This window comes from Rhinolophus ferrumequinum, chromosome 16, assembly GCF_004115265.2.
Source record: "Rhinolophus ferrumequinum isolate MPI-CBG mRhiFer1 chromosome 16, mRhiFer1_v1.p, whole genome shotgun sequence".
In the NCBI taxonomy this organism is placed as follows: Eukaryota; Metazoa; Chordata; class Mammalia; order Chiroptera; family Rhinolophidae; genus Rhinolophus; species Rhinolophus ferrumequinum.
The window spans coordinates 762,071-787,594 of NC_046299.1; the positions used below are offsets into that span (position 1 = coordinate 762,071).

At 62.2% G+C, this 25,524-nt stretch overlaps 1 protein-coding gene across 3 annotated transcripts; it reads right to left on the reverse strand.

Annotated features, from left to right (window-relative positions):
• Positions 1-984: 984 nt before the first annotated feature.
• On the reverse strand, positions 985-22,745 carry PWWP2B (PWWP domain containing 2B). 3 transcript variants are annotated; one of them, XR_004425297.1, is made up of 3 exons: positions 22,569-22,745; positions 14,192-16,276; positions 985-1,665 (listed from the first exon to the last, which is right to left on the reverse strand). XR_004425297.1 is itself a non-coding variant. In XM_033130169.1 (3 exons), the coding sequence occupies exons 1-3, from the start codon at positions 22,691-22,693 to the stop codon at positions 1,652-1,654; spliced, it is 1,452 nt and encodes a 483-aa protein (XP_032986060.1). In that variant the 5' UTR covers positions 22,694-22,745; the 3' UTR covers positions 985-1,651. The 3 variants fall into 3 exon arrangements, 2 of the variants coding, with proteins under 2 accessions (XP_032986060.1, XP_032986059.1); XM_033130169.1 differs by having other exon boundaries at positions 14,964-16,276; XM_033130168.1 differs by having other exon boundaries at positions 14,659-16,276.
• Between the last annotated feature and the right edge of the window lie 2,779 nt (positions 22,746-25,524).

Genomic DNA, 25,524 nt, shown 5'->3' on the forward strand with positions numbered 1-25,524 from the left:
TCGATCATTACATTTGAGACATGTTTCTCCAGGGAGCAATGCCTAGATTCTGCCTCAGCAGTTCCCCAAATCTAGGTGACACCCCAGAGCAACCCCTTTTCCCCTCACGGTGGGCATGACAGCCCCTGGCACCCGAGGGGTCGCCCAGCCAGGCTCTGAGACGGGGAGAGCATCTGGGCAGTGTGAGTACAGCCGTCTGGGCGGCCCCTCCCACCTGTCCAAGAAGGCCAGGCCGCCTGCTGAGTGGGGACCCTGGCTCTGCCAGACCCACACGGCAGGGGCAGGAAGGGCTCCCCTGGGAGGCGGAGCAAGTCCCTGCTTCCTCTGAAGCCCCAATCTCCTGGACTCTCTCGAGGTACACCCCCCAGACCCCATGAACCCTGGGGGAGCTCTCAGAGTGGAGGGGCTGGGTCGGGAACAACTCCTGTGGTCTTATTCTGCTGAGACTGTTTCAGAAAGGGCCCTGCTGCTGACCATGTTTGAAGACTACTGTCCTCCCCACCCCGCCCCCAAAGGCCTGCCAGAGCATGGCAGCCGCGAGGGAGGAGCACTCCACCCCTTCTGTCCTGGACAGGCCCTGAAGGCACCCCCACCCCCACACTCCCAGGCGAGGAGCAGTCCCTGCTGGGGCGGTGACACCCTTACAACACAGAACCTTCTAGTAAAACCAGGAACAGGGGAAGCCACCACTGTCCAGTTGTGGGTGTCCCTGGGCTCCAGATGGGCGAACCGGGAAACAGCAGTGCAGGTTTCACTGGAAGAGGGACAGCAAAACTGCCCCCTTGAAGATGTTGCCCCACCGGGGGAAGTTGGTGTCACATGGGACCTGAGAGAGGCAGGATCCACTGCCCCAGGATGAGCAGCAGGGCTGGGAGTGCAGGCAGGCATCTCCAGGGGAAGGACGGAAGCTGTACCTGTGCCCGCTCTGCAAATCTGCCACCTCCGCACGTGGTGGGTGGAACACAGCACAGCCGAGCACACGTGTAGCTGGACATGTACCTGTTCTCGTCCGCACTGAACAAAGAGCAGGGCTCATTTTCTTTTCCTTTCTGGTCGTTAAAGTGACAAAAAGGGGAGAGGAACACACTCTTACAAAAAACAGAGCGAAGTTTTCTTCCTTTCTACATTAAGTCTGTTTTCAAAGTGATGGCCCTCATCACACCCAGGTACCTCCTGGCAGCATCTCAGGACAGGGTGGCCTGGTGGGACCCAAGCTCTGAGAAGAACAAGATGGGGCGCAGGCGGGTTCCCAGAGACGCCGTGCTGGGCTTGGGAAGGAAGGACGGCCCCAGTGCAGCCTGCAGGGCAGCCCTGAGCTGACAGCCTTCCGGTGCCCACCCCAGGGGCACAGTCCCAGACACGAGGTGGCAGCAGCAAGGGTGTGCCTGGGCTCCTGCTGCTCCACAGCTAACGTCTGAGTCACTGCACCAAATACACTCAGTCGAGAGGACCCACGTGCTCCTGGGGGTCTGTCCTCATGGCCGACACACCTGTCCTCCAGGGGCCTCCAGCCAGGCTGACCACCGCAGGCCCGGCTTGTTTCTGCATGCAGCCAGACAGAAGGCACGCAGGGTCCCTCAGATAGAATGGGGGGGCACGGAGGACAGAGGACACCCCCAAAGTCGGAAGCTCCAGGAGAACAGCCATGCCCTCATGGTCGGTGACCTTGAGGGAAGCAGAAAGGGGCAGAGGTTACCATGGGGTCGACTGCTGGAGACAGGCCCCGTGTGGTCCAAGCACCAGGCCTGAGCACCCACCAGGGGTCTTCTGAGCATCTCCCTCAAGACCCCCAAGACCCCCAGTTCCTACCGAGCCTTGCCATCTCGGAGGCCCGCCTCCCTCAGTGCCCGCAGCCAGGCCACGCGGGTCATGCTGGGCCTCTCCTAGCAGGGACCCCTGACCCCTGCACCACCCTCTGTGCCCATCCACCTGAACTGCTTCGGGAAAGGTGCGGGACCCTCAGTACCTCGAGGGCCTGGACCTCAGGCTCACCCTAAAGCCTACAGCCCAGGCCAGCATACAGGGTCCTGAGGGAACGCCTGCCATTCTGGGTCCTTCAGCCGCTCATGTCCTGGGCCCAAGGCTCAGAAGAACCCTAGTGTGACTGCAGGGGTGTGTGTGACTAACGCACCCTGAAGAGACACGCCACCCCCAAGCCCAGAAGCCCCCACCCACCAGGCTCATGCTCCAGGCTTAGGGGAGCCCAGGGTGGGGGAGGGACACACCCTCCTCAGACAGAAAATCCTTTCCCAGGCTTCAGCCCTGCTTCTTGACATGTCCCCACCTTCCATCTGACCACCAGGTCTCCAGACACCTATCTTGGAGCAGGGAGACCTGGTCAACCAGACAGATGGGCACCTGAGCCCAGTTTCTCAAGGCCAACTGTCAGCCTTTCAGGGAGGAGGGTGTACCCTAATCCAACAAACTGGGAGAAAGCATTTTCCACTGGAATTCTCCACCCACTCTTTAGTCAAGGGGGTGGAGACAGGCGAGGCAGGCCTGCAACGTCATGCATGTCCCAGGAGGCTCTGGGAGGGAGCCCAGGAAACAGGAGGGAGGAAGGCAGAGACCAGGGGACCAGCAGCCTGAGTCTGCAGGGTGGGGGGGCTCCAGGAACAGGAGGGGCCGCCTGAGTGCCACCAGCCACAGATCCTGTTCTTCCTCCCACAGGAGGAGAGTTTTCCCCCCGCCCACCTGTGACTCATCCACCAACACAGGAGGCAGAAGTGAGGTTGAGCAGGGAGCCGGCCCAGCCCCTAAGCCAGTGACTGCTTCCGATTTTGCCCTCTGGGAAGCTGTGAGCTGCTCTGACAGAATCTTGCCCACCCTGAGACTGCCATGCTGGGTGGAAACCCATCCAGCCACATGGAGGGGCTCGGGGGTGTTTGCGAGAGAGGGTGACGGTGTCTGTGTGCCTGTGGGGGAGGTGGGGAGCAGCCTTAGGCAGGTGAGAAGCCAACATCATGGGCCAGGAGCACACAGGATCCTGGGAAACAGCAAAGCAGGTTGTTTTAAGCCACTGTGTTTTGGGGAAGTTTGGTCACACAGTGATGGCAAACTGAAACAGAGCTAATGTGTCTGACGACACAGATTTCAGCTTCTCTTAGGGAGCTGGGGGTGAGCAAGGGATAAGAATGTAAAAACCAAGCAGCCAAAAAATAAGGCAAATTCAACTCTGCAGAGAATGGAGTGGAACAGAAGTGAAATACATTCAACATTATCCATATGGATAAGCTGAAATTTTTAATATCAACACTGAGTCATGATTTAGCCAAAACTTACATTTGTGCGTAGTGGTGGAGATATAGGGGACTGTAGGACTGTGAAACCTTCAACTTCCATAGAAAAAAAGCGCATAAATCACATGCCAAAGTCGAAAAAATCACGAAACACCCACTAGCAGGTAAGTGCATCACATAGGAACATGGAGATAAATTATTTCATTAGTCACTTTATAGAACACTGACATCAATAAAAATTAAATGAAAACAATTATGTTCAGGGAACAGCTTACTCTAATGTGGCGTGAGAATCAAAGCCTTCTCCCATTGACACCTAATAAAATCCAGGATTCATCTGCACAGAAGCCCAGCTCTCTTCCCACCAGCTCAGCTGCTGGCCCCGGGCTCCCAGCTGGGTGAGGTCAGACGCCCAGGCTGGTCCTGCCGGCATCACACCTGCCCTGCCGGGTGACTGGCTGGAGGCCACAAGAGCCACCAGTGGCCTAGAGGGACACAGGTAGTGCAGGGAGCGTCCTCCCGGAGCAGTCCTCTGTGGAGGACAAAACAGCCTGGCCCCGGAGGGGGCCACATGGAGCCTGGGGGGTGGACGAGGCACTGACCTCCCCAGACCTCCCACCATGGGGACCCCATCATAGCGCCCACTGGCCATGGCACAGGGCAGACATGGGTGACGGCCCCTCCCTGCATTGTCACTGAGGCCCTGAGCCCCCTGTCGACTCCAGGGACCCAGATGACCCTGGGCGGACAGTTGAGGAGCTGAGGACATTTCCTGCCACCAGCGGCTGCTCTCAGCTCAGCTTGTCTACATTCAGGGTCTGAGAGCAGTGACCTCACCAGCCAGGCAGCCTGGCCGGGAGATGGGGCAGGGGAACCGCCTGTCACCCTCCACTTTCCAGAGTGGCCAGGACTCCAACAACCAGGAAAGGCAGGCCTTCAGCGACTGCAGTGATTGGACCTCACACTCACCCGGCCACAGGCAGTGGTGGGGCTTGACCTGCGTCTTGTGGCATCACCCAGGTTTCCAGGGAAACCTCTTGGCCATGTACAGAAGCCTGACTGGGGTGGCAGGACAGACTCCTCTCCTGGCCCCGTCCCTCCCCACAGCCCCGAGCTCACTCACGACGTCCCCTACCCAAAGCAGGCATGGCCCCCAGGCCTGTCCAGCATCAGATGGAGAGGGCTGGGAATTCCAGCTCCATCTCCACAAGAACCCAAGGAGCATGTGGGGTCGGAGCAGGACCCCACGCAAACAGGAAAGGCCTTGCTCAGCCTGAGCACAGCAGCGGCACTAAGACCGGTGGAGAGACCCGTCCACCCGGGGGAGCTGGCCTCCCGTCCCAGGCAGCACACCTGGGCAGGTGAGGGTGGTGGCCACCGAGCTGCTCAGACGGGGTCACAGAGCCAACCTGGGGACCCCAACCAGGGCTCAGCGGTCTCGCCAGCCGGTGTCCAGGAGCCATGGGCTGGGCGAGCGCTGGGCTCTGGGACGCTGTGCTGTGCCTGCCAGCGGCAGGGCTCATGGACACTGACTGCCCTAGGTAAAGAAAAGGCCGAAACGGTAACACAAAAGCCGGGACCTTGCTCCCCAATTCCAAGGCCTCCTGCCCAGGCTGACTAAGCCAAACACTAGCCCCAAACACCAGCCACAGGGGATGGGCCCTGCAGACACCATGAATGGCCTTCCCTCTGCAGTCGTCCCCAGGACAGGGCGGACACCAGGCCTGTGTCCCCGCTGCCTGTCATGGCTGCCACACCTGCCAAGTCGAGGCCCGGGGAAGGATGGCCTGACAGCAGCGATGACCACGTCCCTGGTGGTCAGGGCCAAGAGGGGGACAGGGGCACCTTCCCCTGCATTATTTTCCCTTTGCCAACACCCTGTGAGGTCACCTCCTTACAGACGAGTGGACTGAGGCTGGGAGGGGCCCAGAGCCTCTCTGGGCCTTTCCACTAAGCGGTGAGGCCAGGACATGTCATGGTCCCAGGGTGGCTGGGACAAAGGACCACAAACTAGGTGGCCTCCAACAGCAGCCATGTAGCCTCTCCCAGTGCCGGATGCCGGATGTGTTGCCACGGGGTAGGCCCATCTCCAAAAGGCCTGAGGAGGGGACCCCATCATAGCGCCACTGGCACAGCAGGCTGGGTCCCAGGAGGGAGATGATAGGCGCCTCTGCTGGAAACAGGTCCCCCACCCGCCTCAGTCCTGGGGGACTGGGTGTTACTCTGCCTCTGCCCTCCTTCCCTGCCCCACAGCCAGCCACCTGCATGATGGGATGAAACAAAAGCGGCCACTCTAGCCAGGCCAGGCCTCTAGGAGGACACAGGTGTTCTCAGGAACCAGGAAGTCCCCTGCACTTTCCTCACCACTGAGACCCTCCGAATGAGACAGAACCTCTGCCCAGCTCACTTCCCTTCCCCCCCCCCCCCCCCCCGTAATTGTGGGATGTTCCAGGGGACCCTCCCTCTGGGCCATGAGGTCCCTGACCACAGAGCCCCAGCCCTTGCTGTCCCTCCCACCCCACCAGAACTGGAAGCAAGGGAATAGGCACAGGTCCCTGCACAGGCTGTGTTGGCTGCAGTTTAGAGAAAAGCTCCTTTTCCCAGGGGCTTCCCAGGCAGGAAGACACCCCACTGGCCAGGAACGCACCCATCTGCAGGGGGGCTTCCTTGCCCCTTCCTCAGCCAACTGAAGAGTTGCAGGGGCCCCTGCCTGCTCCCCTCTCCCGTCCCCAGCTGTGGCTCCCCCAGGGGCCCCCCTCCCCCAGGGTCCCCCCTTCCCCAGAGGCCCCCCTGATGCTCAGCACAGTCCTGGCTGGAGGCCCCTCCACCTCCTCAGTCTGTACCACATGCAGCCTCCCCCTGGGCCCTGGGGAGAGCTCCCAACTACCGCCCCCTCCCCCCGCCCCCCCATGATCTGGGGAGCACAGACCTCCCGGGGTCTCTGCAGGGCCCTGCCTCCCATGCCCACCACCCAAGGCTGCACTGGCCACAACGCCCTGTAGTGCTCACCGCCCCTTCACCTTGGCTGCCCCCCGAGTCTGCGGCACCCCAGTGACTGGGACCACAGGCGGGAGCTTGTCGAGAAGATGGGGTGACTGGAGGAGCTCCCCTCCCCCTGCACGGAGCCTGGGCTGTCTGGGCCTGGGGTGGGAGGCACGGAGAGCCTGGCCAGTGCCCAGGGCCCCAGGAGGACGGCCAGGCCTGCTGCTCTGAATGTTTAAGACCAGAACTAACAAGGCCTGTTTCCCCAAACCACAGCCCTCCTGAAAATGGTGACATCAGTGAGGTTTCTGAGCAAAGAAACCAAGCAGCCGTGGTCAGAAGTGAGAGCCAGCAGGCGTCACTAAACAAGCAAAGAAAGGCGCCTGGAGCCTGGCTCCCCAGCTCTACTGTCCTTAGGCAGAGAGTGCGTGCAGGGCCCCCAGGCAGCCGACAGGGCCCCCAACACACAGAACCCAGCCACCCGCAAGTGCCCACCCCGCCAGCCCTGACACGCAGCGGCCACCCCACGCTCATGTCCTGGGCTGTGACCCCATGTCCAGCCCCCAGAGCTGGCAGCACATATCCTTCCACAGCCCTGTGCAGCCCACTTGGCTCCTGAGAAATGAAAGACAAGACCACTCCCTCAGCCCTGCTGAGACCAGCGTGGCCTCCAAGCTGCCACCCTCCACAGACCAGGTCCCACGTCACCTGCTAGGTCCCTGTGGCTCCTTCAGCCACACACATCCACGCTCCTCCAGGTATGGTGCAGTCTCTGGCCCAGGTACGGGGGTCCCAAGGGCAGTGAAATGGGGGTAAAGCCCCATCTCCCACAGGAAACTCAGAAGCCACTGAGGCTTTCAGAATCACGGTCACACTCACACCACAGGAGGCGGCTTCGGAAATGCCAGCTCCTTTGGGATGGAGCACGGGGACAGGACTGTTTGAAGTCAAGTTTCCCTGGGTGTACAGAGGTTGACAGGTCCTGAGGCTCAGGTGCCCCCTTCTCACAGCCAGGGCTCCCTCTCCATCCAGGAGGGCTGGGGGCTGGGCAAATGCTCACGGCAGGACCTTGTGACACGCATGCTCTGCCGTGTAGACCGGGTGTGGGAGCCTCCAGCTCCAGGTTCTTAACCCAGAGGGCAGGTCACGGCACTGAGGCAGTCCCTCCCAGTGTCTGCATACGGCACACCTGGGGATGCATTTATGTGTCTGCTTATGTCGGATACACAGGAGCATAAGCAGATCCTGCAGAATGGGGCCTGTGGGAGGGGCCAGCACTGCCGGACAGAGCCACTGCCCACATCGGCCTGGCCTGTCCGACTTGGAAATGTAAAGACAGGGAGCTCTAAACACGGAAAGCACCAACGAAATGACCCTGGCTGTGTTTCGAGGTCACGACAACCATGGAGAGAGGGTCGGTCTCAAAGACTTGAAACAGGCATTCAAGGTGTATGCCCACGGGCAGATCCCAGGGAGCACAGACGCGCAGGGAGACCTGGGAGCTTTCCGTGGTCTCCGCAGGGACACTGGTGGTGCCGGCATTCTGAAACGCTGGCGTGTGACATACTGCATACGTTCAGCAGGTGGTGTACACAGATGAAACACTGGACATATTATTCACATGTTAACTTTCACATATAACATTACGGCAATAGCGTTAAGATTTTCACATAAAGGAATAGAGATGCAAATACAAACGTCAAAAGAGTGAAAAAACCCGAATTAGAAAAATCAGTGTGAAGTCACGCTTCCTTTTTCTACAAGAAGGTCACTGCACGGTCTGAGGAGGACTGGAAACCAGGTGCCCGGGGAGCAACACCCAGGGCCCCAAACACAGTTCCCTGAGAGGGCCCTGCCCCTTGCGAACGGCTGACCCCAGGCCTGAGCTAGAGTTCCATGGTGTGGCAGACAGACTGACCCAGCGACCGTAGAACTCAAGCCACAGGCCAGCGGGTCTGAGAGGGACAATCTGAGCACCACAGCGATGACGTCTGCACGGACTGCGTGAGTGTCCGTGATATGTACATGCTCAGGACACAGCTCACTAGTCACTCTGGATGGGCCAGTCAGGACCCGACTCTGACACTTGTCCTGCCTTTCTGTAAGATGGCACCTGAAAGGTACGGGCGACCAGTGTCGTGCGGGATTGCTAGGAATGGCTGAGGCCAGCAACTCCCGTCAAAACTGGTCACCAGCAGACAGTAGCTGCCGCCCAGTGCAGGGGTCCCTCCTGAATCTGACAGCACAGGAGCAACGGCTGGTCCCCTCCCTGAGTGCCCTTGACCTCTGACCTCTGGGCAGGTGTCTGTCTAGGGCTGCAGATGCCACTGGGCTTGCAGTGAGAATTTGGAGCAGGTGGTGGTGACCAAAGAAGCAATGAAGACCCTGGCAAAACACTTTTCCATGAGGTCCAGGCCTCGCCTGCAGGAAGGCAACTCTGGCCTGGATGGCACAGGTTGGTGAGGGAGGCCCGAGGCACCGCCTCCAGGCACAGAGGCCCCAGAAGAGCAACTGCAAACACCGGCGCGTGTCCCTGGACCTCTGGCTGCCCAGCCTGTGTGACTGGAGGAGTGGTAGGTGGGGCGGGCCTGAGCCCCACAGCAGGCTGGGAATTACAGGCCTTCATTTCCTTCTGGAACAAAATAATTACAGCCTTTGCAGAGGACCCGAGTTCCCTGAGAGCAACGTGGGACGTCAGCTGAGAGCCTGCCTTCGTCTTCAAAAGCACAAGTTAATTTTAATCAGAGTGGGGGGAGGAGGAAGGCCAGTCTGGGACACGTGTCTCAGGGGAAAATGCAGTAAAAAGCCCAGGCCTGCAGATGGGACCTGCGTGCTTTGGCCCCAGTCCGCTCATGGCCTGTCAGGCGTGATGCCACCACCAGCACCCCACAGTTCCCGGGGGCAGTTTTCCTGACTCAAACCTTCATCCCCAGGAGAAATCGACATTGTGAAGCTGGAAGCTGGCACCGGCTGGGCGCTGCCAGGACCCACAGCCCTGGTGACAGCCGCCCTGCATCTTTGCAGGACCATGGGCCCCACCACCACCATACAACCCGTCAGGCTCCGTCCACTTTGCCACCACTGACCCCTCCCTGAGCCCTGTCGCCATCTGTGCTGCCCGCCAGCGTCCGACAGGTCTGCCAAGTGGACGGCAGGACGCAGTGGGTGACGGGTGCCCCCGACATCAGGTCCTAGGCCCGGAACCCGGGAAAGGTGTTGCAGGTGTGATGACATTAAAGATTCTGTGATGAGCAGATTATGCAGGTGGCCCACAGATGCCGTCCCCGCGTCCTTAGAAGAGGGAGGCAGACAGAGACTCAATACTGAAGAGTCCATGTGCCCTTTGAGGCAGAGGTTGGAGTGACGCCGCCACAAGCCCAGGGGCGCCTGGAGCCCCAGGAGCTGGAAGAGGCGGCAAGGAGACTCGCCTCCAGCCTCAGAGGGAGTGTGGCCCTGAGACACCTGGATTCTGAATGTCGGGCTTCCAGAACTGTGAGAGAATCAGTTTCTGTTATTTCAAGCCACCCAGTGTGTGGTCATTTGTGACAGCGGCCGCAGGAAGCTCAGAGAGGATGATACTGGCCCCAAGGACGCCTATCAGTCCATGAAGGACGACATCCAGTCCTTCAAGCTGTCCACCTAAAGGCAGGCAAGGGAAGCCCTGCTACGGGAGCCCCACAGCGCTCCCCACCAGCAGCCCGCCACTCCGGCAGGAGGCTGGACAGTAGCCCTGGAGCCCGTCCAGCTCAGAGAGAGCCGGTGGATTTCCCACTGGCCCGAGGGGCTGGGATGCTGGGTGACATTCTACCTGCCACTTCTGGGAGGCACCTCAGGGGAGCAGCAGCACATGCGTGCTGTCAGGGCTCCCACGATACCTGGGCATCTGTCCTCACACCTCCGGGCCCCTTGGGGCGTGCTCCGATGACCGGCCACCTAGTGACGGCTCCATCACCACTTGCCCCCTCCCTGTGTGGTGCCTGCAGGCAGGGCGTCACCCCCATCCCATCCATGTGCACCCATAGCCTCCCCTTGGGTCCTCGGCCCACCTGCCCCTCCACAGACCTTGTAGGCGCTGCCCACTCTCCGTCCAGCCCTCTTTCCTGGGCTCCCACTCAGCTTCACACCTCTGGTCGCCTCTATTCGCCTCTGTGCTGCTCTGAAGCCTCCTCCCCCTGGAGCAGCCGTTCCTGGGCCCCTCCCCCAGCAACTCCCACCCCTGCCACGGCCATCCCATCAATCCATGACAGCCTCTCAGATATAAGAGCTCAGGTGCCAGCCAACTGTAGCCATCTTCCATGGGGAGGGGCCCGCGGCCCCCAATTCCAGGAGCTGAGGGCAGACCCCACTGCCCCCCTGGGCTCTGTCCCCTGCTCCCGTCTTCACTCCTTGCCCTCCACTCAACGCCCCACCCTCCATCCTCTCACACGTCATGCAGCCCTCCGGGCCTGTCACACTCCTGTCCCCACAAGTAGGGGGTCTCTCCAACACAAACAGCAGCATTCACCCTCTGCTAAAAATTCTCCAATGGTGGCCCTGCTTTCAGGATAAGGCCTCAGCCCACCAGGCCCAAGCCAGACCCCTTCCCCCACCCCTTGGAACTTCCGTTTGTCACAGGTCCTGGCACAAGCTGCTCCTTTTGCCTTGGATGCTCGCCCCTACCTGCTGGCTCGGATCTCAGCCATGTCACCGCCTCTAGGAGGCCTTCCCGGATTGCCAGTCCAGGTCAGCTTCCTCGCCAGATGCTCTGCTGTGAGGCCCTTGTCCCTTCACAGCACATTCCTGTGTGTGATTTTGCATAAACCCTGAGGTCTGCGGTTCACAACCCTAACCCTGACCCTGACCCTGACCCTAACCTCTGACCCTGACCCTGACCCTAACCTCTGACCCTGACCCTAACCCCTGACCCTGACCCTGACACTAACTCTATCCCCAGCCAGCCCCCTGTCCCCGGCAAGGACCGTGATTCTGTGCACCCTTCCGCCTCCATCCAGGGGAGCGCTGGCCCTTGGTGGGTGAGAGGGCAGGGCGATGGGAGAGAGGATGGCACCACAGGTCCAGAGGAAAAGGAGCCTGGCCCTGAGGCCCTGAGGCTCACACCACCCCTAGCAGGTGTCACCACCACCTGTCAGGTTGGGGGACTGGCCTCCGGGAAGAGGCCTGGCAGAGGCTCCTGCAGGACCGTGGGCAGAAGGAGGGGCCTGCCCTGTCCTGCCAGGAGCATGCGGCCTGTGGCCCTCAGAGCCACCGTAGCTTTGGGGGTCCTGCCAGCCCAAGGTGGGCCACATGGGAGCCGCCCCTGGGAAAACAGCTCCTACGGAGCTGGAAAGGGTGCCACTTCCAAAGGCGGCTGCTGACAGGTCATTACAAGCCCCCAGGGTACCCTCACTCACCACCGAACCCAAGAAGCAACTGCTGTTGTCACCTGAGATAGATGGGGAAACTGAGGCTGAGATGCCAGCCTGCTGGGGCCCGAACAGCAAGTGACCAGCAGGAGAGGGCAAGGCAGCCTGGTGTGCCTGCCGTGGAGGTCAGGGCCTCCCTTAGGAGGAGCACCCGTGTCCTCAGTGGTGCACCAGAACTCTGGGGACAGTCCCAGTTTGAGGGCCAACGTGGCCTGTCAGCAGTGCCCCAGCCACCTGGCCCCAGGCTGGCTTGGCGCTTCTGCAGAATGTTCATGTGGACACCCACTTCCCGCTGAGCCTCCAGCCACCCTGCAAGGTGGGATGGAGGGGCCTCCCAGGGACAACATGCCTGGCACGGGAGGGACCTGATCTCACTGCATCTGCTGAGATGTTCTGTGACATGTGTCCGGGGTGGTACATACACCCCCAGGCCCCAGGAGGTCCCAACACTGCGGGGCCCGCTGGGGCCGCCAACGAGCAGGGTTTGCAGGACTACCCTTCCTAGCAGGCCTCGCTGCCCTGGCTCCAGGCCCTGTGTCGGCACCCCTGATGGCCTCCAGGCCAGCCTCCTCTCCCCACGACATTCCCAGGTGCCGATGACCGATGACCGTGGCCCCTGTCGCAGCACCGCCACCGGGCCCCCCAACAGCATTACACACGGGCGTGGCCCCGGCGTCCTGCACCAGCCCCTGAAGCCCTCGCCTCGCCCGCCCACGGAAGCCCACCTTCCCCAGTAGAAACAGTTCCCAGCTTCCCCTTCTGGGAGTTGGCAGGAGCGGCTGTCCCCCAAACAGCACCGCTGACACTTCAAAGCACACTTGTCCACCAGGAGACCTCTGACCCCATCCAGAGCAGGAGACCCCGCTCACCAACGCCAGCAGATCAAACACCTGGCTGCCACGTACCTCAGCTCAAGCTTTAATCCTCAAAAAATGAAACCCAAATGTCAATCAGGCAAAAGCATCTGGGGCTTTGGTGCCAAAAGGAGCCAGATACCCACGCTTCCAGAGCTCCGCGCACCGCTGGGCACGGGCACAGCCCCTGAACGGAGATCAGAGATGTGGGCACAGGCCCCTCAGCAGGCAAGTACCTGACAGCAGCCAGCCCTGAACACACTGGGCTGCATTTTCCCAGCGCCAGGGTCCCTGCCAGCCGGACTACTGTCCCCATAACTACACACCATGACCCGGGATCTGAAGGTCATTCTGAGGACTGACCGGCTCTCCACTCCCTCGCTGACATGACAACACGTGCCCACAGCACAAAAGAGAGGGGCCAACCCCCTACGCTGGCCCCCAGACCAGGCCAAAGGCAGGATGTGACCGAGGGGCTGGGCCAGGGGTGGCAAAGAATACAGAGAGAGGCAGGACACGGCCGATGGTCCCCAGGCCAGCAGGATGTGGCTGCGGCCCGTGGTCCTGGCTGAGCCAGGCCACAGCAGACAGATACTCTGGGAAGAAGACACCAGGGCCTCTGAACTTTTTCTGAATCCCTGCCCTCGGTGAGCCAGCCACCCGTCCCCTGGGGTGCCCTCCTTTGAGACCCTCGCTGGCTCAAGGCTAGCGGTCAGTGCCACGTCCTTCCCCAGCATGAAGGTCCAGAACTGACAGGAGGTGGACCTGGTTCAGGAGAGGAGGTTTGTGCCCAGACCCCCAGAGCGATTCAGGGCGGTGAGCAGCCCTGACACAGGGAGCAGGCGGGGAGGAGGGTGGGGACAAGCCCCTCAGAGTCGCTTCAATCCTGGGACCGCCCACGTGTGGCCTGGCGGCAGGGCACGCCAGGGACCCCACACACCGCTTTCCCAGCCGCACGTTAGCCATCCCTAAGGCCTGATGGCTCGTCTCCTGGGAAACTGTGGCACCACACAAGTGGGCAAGCAAGAGGCCCGGCCAGACAAGGGCGTCTGAAGGTCAAGGAGACTGGAAAAGGCCCAGCTGGGGTGGGGAACTGCTCTCGTGCTCTGAGCAGCACTGGACCCCGTCTCTGCTCTGTGGGCAGGACAGTAGGCCATGGAGCCAGGCGGAAGGCCACGGCTGCCCCCAAGGGGACTCCACCTTAGGCAGCCTGGAGCCTCTGGGGCCCTACGGCCTGAATGAGACCAACCAGGGAGGAGGAGGAGGAGTCAGTAGCAGGGCCAGTGACCTAACGGACACACTCCACTGCCCAGGCACCAGCTGGTGGCAGCTACCAGAGGACACACCCAGCACCTCAGGGCCCACGGGAAGCCTGTGGCAGGTGGCCCCAGCCCCTCGGCCATGTCCTCATACCCCACGTGGTGACCACAGACATGCCACGTGGTGATGCCTTCAACCCCACCCCCCCGAGGTGACACCCCCAGTTCTCAAAAGTGTAAGGCCTGTGGCTGGAGGGAGAGACGGAGGGCAAGACAGCAGCCCAGGGACAGACCCCAGAGCCACCTCCAGAAGCCTGGAGCACCTGGCTACCTGCTGACGGAGGAGAGCTAACCCTGGCACCGGGGTAGGGGTGGGTGGGGGGTGCTGACATCTGAGGGCAACTCAGTGCCCGTCCTGCTTCCTGCCAAGTCAAGACCCCAGGGCAGCGCCTGACCTGAGTGCGAGCAGGAGGAGAAAGGTGGCAGCTGCAGGCTTCAGGAAGAGGAAGGTGCATCCCTGAGTGACTAACAGAAGAGGAACCTGTACCCTCCCTGTACTCTCCCATCGGTCAGAACCGTCGCCTTTAAAAACACACCCCTTTCTCCAAAAGGGTAACATATGAGGAAGGAGCCCTTGCACTGCACTTTGAAAAATGGCCACCAAACACAGACTAGCTTCGTTCCTGAACAAGCAGCTGACGATTGGTCAACTTTTAAAGCATCTCTTCTGTGGTCCACAAAGCTGGATGACAGTGCCAGCAAGCAAGACGATTCTCTGGATGGCCCCTTCGGAGCAGCGTGCCAGATGCCTGGGGACGTCCCTGAGCCCCCTGGCTACAGGACCCAGAGCAGAGGGACAGCCTTGATGCAGACGCAGGCTCGGGACGCCAGGAAGGAAGCCGCCCTCTGTGCATGCACTCACCTGGTCCGGGAGCCCCAGTCACGTTTCAAACTGGGTTAAGAGCTCCCTGACTTCCGGGGCCACATGCCGCGCAGCGCTGGCGGCCTCTGTTATGGCTTTCCTGTACAACCCCTTCTTCTTGCGGTTAAATCTCAGTTTGAAAAATTCAGAGAAAGGGGAGAGTTTTGAAGTGGACAAGAATGACGTAGTCGGAGACCCAAACCATGAGACTTTGGCTTCTTGCCAAGAGGGCTCCCCGTCCTCCTTCTGGCTAAGACTGATGTCAAGGACACGTGCTGGCCACCAAGGAAAACCATGAATCTTACCCCACACGATGTCCCCTACGGCCACGGTCCTTCCGTCCTCGGTAATGCACTTGGAGACACTCTGTGTGTGCAGCCTGACCGTCAGGGGTGGGACCGTCTGCCCCGTATCCTTGGACGAGGACGGCACAGACACGCCATCACCGGAGGAAAAGTCACACGTGTCTAGTGATGTTACTTCTGAGCTGGACGATTTGGACTCGTCCAGGCTGTCGCTGCTCCACACCGACTCACTGGCACAGTCTGTGCTGCTCCTAGGGCAGGTGGTAAGAAAAGCCAGGCCGTCACGCCTGGGTTTATCTTGGGGACACCTCTTGAAGTCATCATCCTCACCAGAACTTCCGGAAGACACATCTGCCAGCCCACGCGGGGCAGAGCCGGGGGCAGGGAGAGCGGGCGAGCCGGCCCGAGGGCCTCGCCCGTGGCCGTTGAGCTCCTCCACCAGCTCGGCTCTGTACACGGGCTCCTGCTCACCAGCACCCAAGCGGTGGGGCTTCAGGCGGATCTTCGGGGGCGGCAGATCGGCACCAGGGGGCAGGGGCCGTGTTAGCTTCAGCTTTGGGATGGAGGCAGAGGGCCCGCTGGGTGGCCTGTCCCGCAGCACCTCGGGGTCCTGGGGGGCACAGAAGGGCTCCAGGGAGCCGTGCACGCGGGACGGGATCTCCACCACCTCTCCCGTGCCCTGGGGCGTGCTGTAGGAGATTTTGATGGCGGGGCTCCGGGGCACCCGGGCCTGGTCCTCCTCCTTCCGCTTCTCCCTCTTGCTCCTCCTTGCGGGGGCTGAGGGCACGGTGTCACCCCTGCCATCGGGGTCCTCGTGCTTACGCAGCTCCCTGTCAGGGTCGGGGCCACTGCCCAGCCTCCTGCGTGGCCGGGGGGCGGCCGGTGGGCCCGGGCTGGCCTCCGGGGGGCTCACGGTGCTCTTGCACTTCTCACAGAGCACCCGGCGAGGCCGCAGGCAGATGGGGCTCAGGGCTAGCCGGCCAGGGTCGCGGTTACGTGACAGGCGTCTTCTTGTCCTCTTGATGGGCCGGGGTGGCGGCTGCGGTACCCACTGCCGGTAAGTGTTTCTCAGCCAGAGCGGGGGCGGGAAGGGGGCGTCCTCGAAATACGGCGGGAATGGGGGCAGGTTCCCAGCGGGCAGTGGTGGCACCAGGGGCGGGGGTGGCTCGGGGCAGGGAGGTGGCAGGGGGCCCGTCCCCAGCTGCATCGCCTCTGTGTCCCCCTCCGGGGGGGCTGGGCTCTGGCAGCCGTTGACAGGGGTGTCCTCAGCCTGTGGTAGCGGAGTGGACAGGGGCAGGCCGAAGAGGCCAGACCTGGCAGAGGGGAGACAGAAAGGAGAGTCAGGATGGTGATGCCCCACCGTTGCCGCTCCTCCCCTCGCTCCCAGGCCCCATGGGACTCTGTGTTGGCACTGCCCGGAGTGCCTGGGGGGTCTCTGGGCTTTAAACACTGGCAGAGGGCCCCAAGCACACACCGTGTGGGCGCCCCAGGTGCAGGTGTGAGCTCAGGAGTCGCGTGACCACTTCTCCAGTCTGATGGGCACTGAGTGTCCACATCTCAGTTGGTGGCAACAAGGGGGAATGCAGGTGGGCAGCTGGGACCCCCCAGAAGCCAGAGCTGGCGTGGGGGGCCCAGGAAGCCTGAGCCCTGGGAGGCGGCCTGACTCGGACTGTGGGGGGCCAGCTCCCTCCTCTGGCCGGTGCCCCTCGCCATGGCCTTCACCAGCTCTCTCTCCCAGAGGAAAGACCCCAAGCAGGCCCTGTGGAGGAGCCCCGTTCCAGGGCCTAGGACAGTCCATAGGACCTGAGTCCCAGGTGCCTCTGCAGCCCACAGAGGACAGGGCTCAGCCACCAGGCCAGAGCCCTGGGCCTGGGAGTGAGTCTGCTGCCTCCTGCTCAGTTGGCCCCAGCTGTTTCCACTGCCCTCAGGTGAGGGTGTCTTCCATACCACCTTGCCCACCACAACCCAAAAAGACCCCCTCCCGCCTGGCACCCGCAGGCCCTTCCCTCAGGACCTCCAGCTCCAGGACCGAAGCAGCCGGCACCAAGGCCACATGACCTATGGGAAGGCAGGAGGCCCACTCCCACGAGAACCCACAGCTGAGGCCACACGGCCAGCACCCCAGGGCTCCCAACAGGATGTGCCCCAGCTGGAGGCCTGGGCCCGGCAGTCCCCATTCAGACATTTCGGCACCTCGAATGCCTTTGGGGTTTTGTTGTTGAAAGTTGGGGAGCAGCATGCCTTTTAAAGAGGAGGGTCCCCCCAGGCCTGGCTGCTGCACCTTTCATGAGGCCCATGAGTTCTGAAGGACTCCGAGACACTGGTGGTGTGGCCGGGAGAGGCTGACACTGCCCCAGATCGCGACAAACAAGCCCCGTCTGCACCTTTCCTCAACCATGAACACACATGACTTTTAAACAAGTGTGATGTGTTTGGAAAGCTGTTGTTTTTGAAGCACAGAAGTACTTCTAGTCAAGTTATGAGCAACGAGATCTACAATGTCACACCTTTACCTTCTTCGTCTCACTCAACCCGAGCAGGAGAGAGCAAGGAGCTTTGGTGCTTTTCGATTTCTAGATGACTTCTCCACTTACTGATCTCCAGAAGAATACAGGGACGTTAAGAGGGGCCGCCCATTGGAGGCTGTGACAGCACTGTCCCCAGTACATCCCCGAGAACCCACGGCTGGATGGTTCACCCCAACCCCCAGGCGGGCACGTGGCCGGGCCGGGAGCCGGGTAGAAGCCACATGAGCAGCACCGGACGCAGAGCCTGAAGCCAGGGTGCATGACACCGGCCAGGCGTACGACCCCAGGGCTGTTACCTCTCCCTGGACCTTATCGTCATGTTGATGAAGTGAACTAACTCAAAAAGCACATCGGCCATCTGAACACTGCCCAATTTCTGTTTAATTCAAGATCACTGGTAAAAGCCTGGAAATCACATTAGACTTTATTTTCTTCTTTTTCCTATCAGTCCAGAGGTCCAGAGACTGGGGGTCCACAGACAGGGGTTCCCACAGACTGGGGGATCCACCACAGTGGGCCTGGGGGGTTGTTCCTAAGGCTGCCCCCAAAACCTACTTCCCGCCCACCTTTTGCATTCAGACCGGGAACTGGGGGTTCACTCTCACACCCTCCTCTCCACAGGCTTCCTCGCCGCCCCACCCTCCCAGGCTCCGGTATGGCCACCACACTCAGACCCAACGCACACGCCCTGCTTGGCCTCCACGTCACACCCGCCCCTGAACCCTGGCCTACACCCCCATATCGCCTGCTGTGCTGGAGCAGAGCCCCTCCTGCCATCTGGTGCTCAGGAATCCCAAGAGCTGGCCTCCGGGTGGTCCCTTTCCCGTCTACCATGTACGACTGGCTGTGCCCTCGGCCGGCGGGCCCAGAGACACAGCTTCCTGGGCCCCCTCTCTGCACACACAGGCCGGGCCATGAGGCCGTGAGGCAAGTCGCGCCCCCCACCCCCCAAAGGCCTGCAGCTCCAGTCCAGCATCTTTGCCGTTTGTGGCACATGCCCCTTGGGGGAACCCTGCGTGCTCGGGATACACCTTGACCAGAGCCCTCTGTGTGGCCTGGGTGGGTGGCCTGCCCCCACCAGACACAGGCAGGCATGGTGGCCCAGCCCTCCCGGTCGGCCCATCCAACTGTGGCCCTGCCCTCCCTGGTGTGTATGCCCCCTCAGCCCAGGAGGGGTCTGGGGTACGGGGCCCTTCAGGCAGCGCGGCCCTGTGGAATGGCCCGCTGGGCTGCCGGCAGGGAAGGCCCCATGACTCTGGCAGGCAGGCAGCCACACTTCCTTTCCCGGAGCTACTGCCCGGCCCAGGCCACACCCACAACCGCCTGGTGGGTAAACACTCACTCTCCCGCTGCAGATCCAGAGCACATGCCCAGGCAGCTGGGGCTTTGGCTCCCCGACCCTTTCAACAGCCCCATGTGGTACATGTCATCACTGCCCCATTCTGTGGATGGGGAGTGAGGCTGAGAGAGACGGAGAGCCAGGCGGGCCTGCCTCAGGCCCACAGACAGCTCAGGACAGGCACTCGCTCCCGGAAGGACCTCAGCAGCCTGTGCTCAGCATGAAGACCTTCCCTGGGCCCCGGGGCACAAGGCATGGCACCACAGTGGCCTGTGGTTCAGCCCCAGGGCCTGGCCCTTCAGTAAGGCCAGGCTGGCTCATACTGTCCCATGCCCAGGGATGCAGGCCCCAGCCCACCTGGCAGTGCCCACAGGTGCCACCAGGCCTGCTGTGGTTCAGAGGCTGCTGGGGCCACCCGTGTTCAGGGAATTGGAGGACTCATGGGCAGGGAAGTCGCATCCTGGACCCCAGATACCCCCTCATCCAGGGCTACTCAAGGGAGCCTTCCCCTCCCCCACGGGCATGGACCCAGGGTTACGGCCAGTGCCATGGGGCCAGGCTGTCCTAGCAGGCCCCGGGGTCCTGGACTCTAAGGTTTAATAACTTTCAGCATCATTTCAAAAACGACTCAGCTGACTGCATTCTTCTCTAAGCCTTCCGAGGACCACCCCAGAAACCCAAGGCCAGGCCTCCAGCCTACACCCCTTGCCACCTCCCGGAAGCAGCTCTGGAGACCAGCTACACAGGCCAGGTCCCTTTGTACCGCACCTAACCATCAGCTGCAGGTCTTGCCACCCTGTGACACACTGGGCACCTCACTCTCAGTCCCTCCAGCTTCCCCAGGGCAGGAAGGACGTGCCCAGTGGGGCGTGGACCAGGTGCCCATCTTGGTCTGTCCGATGACTGGTCCCAGGAGCAGCCACCAGTGGCCAAATCTCCATCGTGGACAGAGAGTGCTGCATGGAGCGGGCTGCTCTCCTGCCAGGGAACAGACTGTGCTTGTCTGGCTGAGTCTCCAAGCCTGGGTCCCAACCCCCAGGGTGCATGTGGGTCACAAAGCCCTGCACCCCAAGCTTCCAAGCAGAGGGCCCAAGTGGGGTACATTCTGATGGCATCCTGGGTAACTCACACTTGGTGTGTGAGAAACACCAGCTTAGAGGTCAAAGCTGGAGGCTCTGGGCTGGCCCTCATACCCACTGTCCGTGAGACCATCCCTTTGCCACTCTGAGGCTCTGCTGTCCTTGGGCCACCCCACCTGAGGTCCTCAACCAGAGGTACACCCTCAAACCACCCACAAAACGCCTACACCCACCCTGCAGAGCAGGGCAGACCCGCTCCATCTGCATCTTTACTGTGTTGGGGACACACTGGGAGGACCATTTACAGCAGCCTGCCTGGGACAGCCCACTTCCTGGCACACAGCAGGTGCTCAGTGAATGCAGGTGAGAGCCTCAGTGGGCAGGCACTCGGGGATCCTGCTTCAGAACACTCGGCAGCTGGCAGAAGGTTCAAGACCTGGACAGACAGGAGGCGGCGCTCAGCACCTGGCCCACCTCAGCACATGCACCTGCTGAGACCTGAGCTGGCCCTGAGTTACTCTCCCCTCTGCCAACATTCGGGGAAGAGAACCCACCTCCCAAAAGCCCAACAACCATCATCATAGGTGCTGGGCCTTGGTCCCTCTTGTGGGACAGCTCCCTTCCAGTAGAGACACCCGGGCTGGTTACTCACAGGGCTCCCAGGCCCCCAGGTCTGCTTGTGAGCTCCAGGAGCTGCTGATACATGATGGTCACTGGCACGTGCCCAGCTCCTGCACTGTGGCCCCAGCAGATACGGCCTACTGCCCTGGGACCCACAGGCCGCTGGAGGTGGGTGGACGCATACAGGCAGAGCTCCCAGCTGCTTCCTTGCCAGTCAGTGCCCACACCTGAGACGGACTTCCACTGATTGGCCCTGCCACTGTCACATACTGGGGAGGGGGACCAGGCACTGGGGAGAAACTGGCCAGTGGGTATGTGGACCCTGAGCCCACTGCCTGAAACATCCAGGCCAGGTTGCAAGCTGCCTGGACCTTGTCTAACATGCAGGCTGTGGACATGAGCGTTGCCCCTTGTAATATTATGGGTAGAGAGCTGGAATCGGTGAAACCAGGGGTGACAGCAAAGGAGAGACGGGGGTGGGGCGCAGGTGCAGGTTCAGGACCAAGCCTTGCAGGGGTGGAGGGGCAGGAGAGGTCAGCTTGATTCCCAGATTCTCCACAAGGATGGGGTGGGGTTGGCAACTCGAGTCAGAAAGCCACCGCTGAGCCGAGCTATGCCCACCAAGGCCAGCTCCTGGTTCCGTGGGAGGCTCCAGTTACAGCTGAACGTGGCCATGGCCACCGGAGGGTTGACGCCCACGCGTTCTCCAGCTGCCAGATCCCAGCAGGGCCTGCTTCTTCCAGGAGGCGGTGGGGAGGAGGTGGGGAGGTGTGGTCTCCAACCAGGTCAGCCACAGGCCTCAGGGAGGGGGCCTGCGCCTTGGTACACATCTCCAGCCATGAGTCGGGGCACCCTCACAGCCCGCCTTGTCCTGAGTCAGGGAGCCCAGAAAACAGGGTGCAGGGGGCCTCTGCTGCAGGAGCCCCTCTCCGAGGAGAAGGCCAGGCAGGGCTGAGCAGCGGCCGGAGCACGGACAGGCCAGGCCCACAGCCCTGCCTAAGGGAGGAAGTGGTGGCCATCGGGGGTAGCAGACACCCCAGGGCACAGGCTTGGCAGCTTGCAGGGGGCTATGCTGCAGCCCCCAAGTGTCACCTGGTCCTGCCAAGCACTCTCTGCAGTGGCCAGCACGAAGCAGGATGACAGTCACCGGGAGGCCATATGTTAAGTCACATGACTTGTGCATAAATGGCTTCTTGCACATCTAATGAAGAGATAATGCCAGCAGGGTGACTGTCTAAGAGATGGTCCTCCAGCCACATCCGCCACCGGAACCAAACCCAGGCGCCACTGAGGGACAAGTGGGGCTTCTGAGCGGCAAGCCGGTTGATGCTCCCAGTTTCAAAGGAAGGCCCAGCAGGAGTACATCAGTGCCTGCTTAACGCCGAATCATTTATCTGCCAGAGCTCACCACCACGTGACTCTGTATCCAGCAGACTCCTGCTGCCTGGGGCCCTGCAGCAGGCACAGGTGCGCCTCGTGGCCGGTGGATTTGCCCCCAGGCCTGCGGGGGACCCTCCTCCAGAGAAATCAGCAGAACTTGTTTTCACTCCTGCACCCGGGGGCTCCTCCACCCCAAAGTGTTTGTAAATCCCATCGCTGGGCACAACTACTCACTGCCAGGAGCCCGGGGCACCGTGACATTACTCAGCGCGGCCCCAGTTGTGAGTAACTGACAGGGCAAGTCGGGCGCATCTGAACGCACTCCCCCAACCCCCAACGGAGAACAATTCTGAAAACAGCCGAATTCAACAGTGCGTCTGAACAAAGAAAAGTGCGTTAATTACGGCAGAGGCGCAGAGTTCCGGCTCCAAGCCCTCACCCAGGCCCCGCCCGCCCCCAGCCCGAAAAGTCGCGACCACTTCGAGAGCCACTTTCGCCCCCGAGTGGCGGCCGCGCTCGCGCGCGCCCCGAAACCCGGGCTAGGGAAACCGAAAGCGGGCGCCGACGCTGCCCTGGAGCTGGGTCCAGGCCCTGGGGGGAGGGGGGTCCCAAGGGGATTCTGGGGGTATTCGGGGCCCGTGCCCCACGCCGCGCTCACTTTTTCGTGCAGTCCAGCAGGATCCCAGCGAAGCTGCGCTGGCCGCAGCTCACGGTGACCAGCAGCGCGCCGTTGACGACCTGCTCCACCCGCACGGGGAGCCAGCAGCCGGCGCGAGGCTCCATGCTCCCGCGTCCCGGCCGCCCCGCCCGCCCGCCGCCGGGTCAGCCCGCGCGTGACGCCGCCGGCCGCCTGACGTCACAAAGCCCCGCTCGGCCGGCCACCGCGCGCGGGCCGGGGGCGCAGAGGGCGCGCGGGGCACCCGCCGCGCCGCTGCCGGGAACCCCGCGCCCACAGACGCGCGCGGGGGCCGTGCCGCCTCCGGAGCTCGGCGTGAAGACGCACTGCGCAGCTCATGGGATGGGGCAGAGTTTGAGCCCGGCCTCGGGTTCGCTGGACGCGAGCGTCCACGGAAAGGACCCGGGAGCCGGAATCGAGGGGCAGCTGGAGACACTCCCGTCCCTGCTTCAGGGCCCCTCCCCCAACCCTGCCCTGGGCCTACCCGGGGCGCCTCCCCTCCAGGCCCCAGGTCTCCTCCTCTCTCCTCTCCTCCGCCCTGCCCTGGGCACCCCCATCGCGGTGCCCAGGACCCCTGCCTCCAGGTCTGGCGCCCGGTGGCCACCCGGGTACTGCAAGGAGGAAGTCTGGGCGGAGCAAGCAGGAAGCCGGTCAGGCCGGGCCGAGGAGACGCGGGGCGCCGAGTGGACACTAGCGTGCGCGCCGCAGCGGCCCAGTCTCTCCCTCGCCGCGTAGGGGACACTTAGCGACTCCCGTGTGCTAGGCGCCCCCCTGAGTTACGAGAGGGCGGCGTGCGCCCGGGGTGGCCCGCACCAGGGTTGGGGGCGGGGGTGTGATCCGGCCCGCAAGTCTCAGTTGTGAACCTGACCCCCGGGTCGCTAGGGAAACAGTGGATTCAGTGAGACGCCACCGCGGCCAGAGGGGCCGGAGCGCCCCCGCGACCAGTTGACAATGGGAAGGAACCTTCCCCGAGCGCGAGCGGGGCTTCCCGGCGCCCGCACCCCGCCTGCTGTGGGGAGTGGGAGGTGGAGGCACAGAGTGAACGCCGGACCCCGCTCAGGACCCTCGCCCGGACCCTCCTCCCACGCAACTTCAGCCCAGTCAAAGCTCTCGACTTTCGCGAGCACTTCCGCGCGGGGCCCAGTCAGTTGCGGTGACCTTGCCCGGAGCCGGCCCGGCCCCTTAAGCCGGGCTTGCTGCGCCTGACTGGGCACTGGAGGCTGGCTGGCAGCCGGTTGTCCTGACGACCCGGACGCCACCCGCCGCCTGGCTCCGCCTCTCCGAGCCCAGCACTCGGCCCCGCCCAGCCCGGCCCTCAGTCGTGGACGCCACCCCTGGCGCCGCCAGGGACAGTGGGGCCGCCGTGGCGCCGCTCGTCATCTCCCTTAGGCGGCTGCGGGGCACAGAGCTGCCGGAGAGGAGTCCGGGGGGAGCCAGGGAGGCCGCGGGGACCTCACAGAGCCTCACTGCCCCCACTTGTACCGGACTAGGTATTGAGGCCCAAGCAGCACGATGAGTCCAGCCCTAGGAGAGGTCCTAATAGAGGTGTGGGAGGCAGAGCAAGCACCTGTCCTCTGCATTGGTGGGGTTCCAGCAGACACCACAGGGACCCCCCAGCAGGCCTCCAGCACCTCAACCTGGCCACCTCTCCAGGGTCAGCTGACACCTCCCTGTGACAGCTCAGCCCCCAGAGGGGCCTGACTGCTGTCTGCGCCCACAAGCCTCTGCAGCCTCCCCCCTTCAGAGCTTCCTGGGGCTGGCAGTGGAGCAGAAAGGCCAGGCAACAGGGACCTCTGCTGGTGCTGAAGGGCATGGGGTTGGTTAGAGGCTGCCCAGCAGCTCAGCACAGGTACCAGCAGGGCTCCCAGTGCCTGCTGGGCACCGCCTTTCCTGGGCCCTGGGGACAGGCTGCACCACATACCAGGGAGCCAGGGTTCGAGTTAGCTCTGGGCTGGTGGGGACATCTTTTTGGCTGTATCAATGTGTGCACGGGGGGCTGTGTGTAGATGGGGGTGTCCAGAAAGAGTGCCAGGAGGTATGATGCTTGAGTGAGCAGGTGTCCACCCGGAGGGAGAAGGGGCCCCACGTGGCGGTGGGAAGCAGCACGAGTCTGCTAGTTGGCTGAGCGAAAGTGGGTGCCAGGGGATGGACAGAAGGGGACCCTCTGAAAGGTATCTGGTGTTGGGAGGAAGGGGGCTTCCCCAGAAACTCCCAGGTGTCAGCGGCAGGAGGTGGGTGGGACAGATACACCTGAAGACAGGCTGGGGGAGGGGAGTCTGATGGGACCTGCGTGGGTGTGGGCGGACACAGAACTGAGAGGGGGGAGGGCAAGTGAGAAAGGTGCCCCACCGGCCCTTTCAGCCTCTGCCCCATCTGGCTGTGTGCTGTGCACTTTTTCAGGGAACTTGAAGTCATTTTACAGTCCCACCTCCACAAAGTAGGAAGTTGAAAAAGCGAACAGGTAGATCTGAAGTTTAAATGTGGCCGTTTAGGGCCCCATCTGGCAGACCCGCCCATCCACCTGCTCCCTACTGGCTCCCCCAACCTCACTTGTTTCTAGAAGACTCTGGGAGTTTCTAGAGCCCCTGATGAAAGTGCGGAAGGGCCTGGTCAGCCCAGGTGTCCTGGGTGCTGACCCCCACATGCAGCCTCCTTCCTGACCCAGTGTTTCCTCCTCTAGCGTCCACTTCATGGGCCAGCCCTGTGCATGCCGGTTAGCGACAACTGGCTGGTCCTGGCAAGAACATTCTGGGAACCTAGAGCCGTGGGTGGCTGCCCACAGGCTGCCCCAGGAATTAGGGAGGGGTTGCAGAGTGACCCTGGCTGAGGGAAAACCTGACTGAGCCTCTCCCTGGATTTCAGACTTTGCCTATAAAGCCTTCACCCTGCGACGCCACAGCCAGGCCCACCCAGCACCCAGCCCTTGACCCAGCCTGCC

Coding starts and splice junctions, on each gene's coding strand:
- PWWP2B (XM_033130168.1), bottom strand. CDS start 22,693: ATGGAGCCTCGCGCCGGCTGCTGGCTCCCCGTGCGGGTGGAGCAGGTC. Junction 16,277..22,568: donor CTGCTGGACTGCACGAAAAA/GTGAGCGCGGCG, acceptor CCCCTCTGCCAG/GTCTGGCCTCTTCGGCCTGC.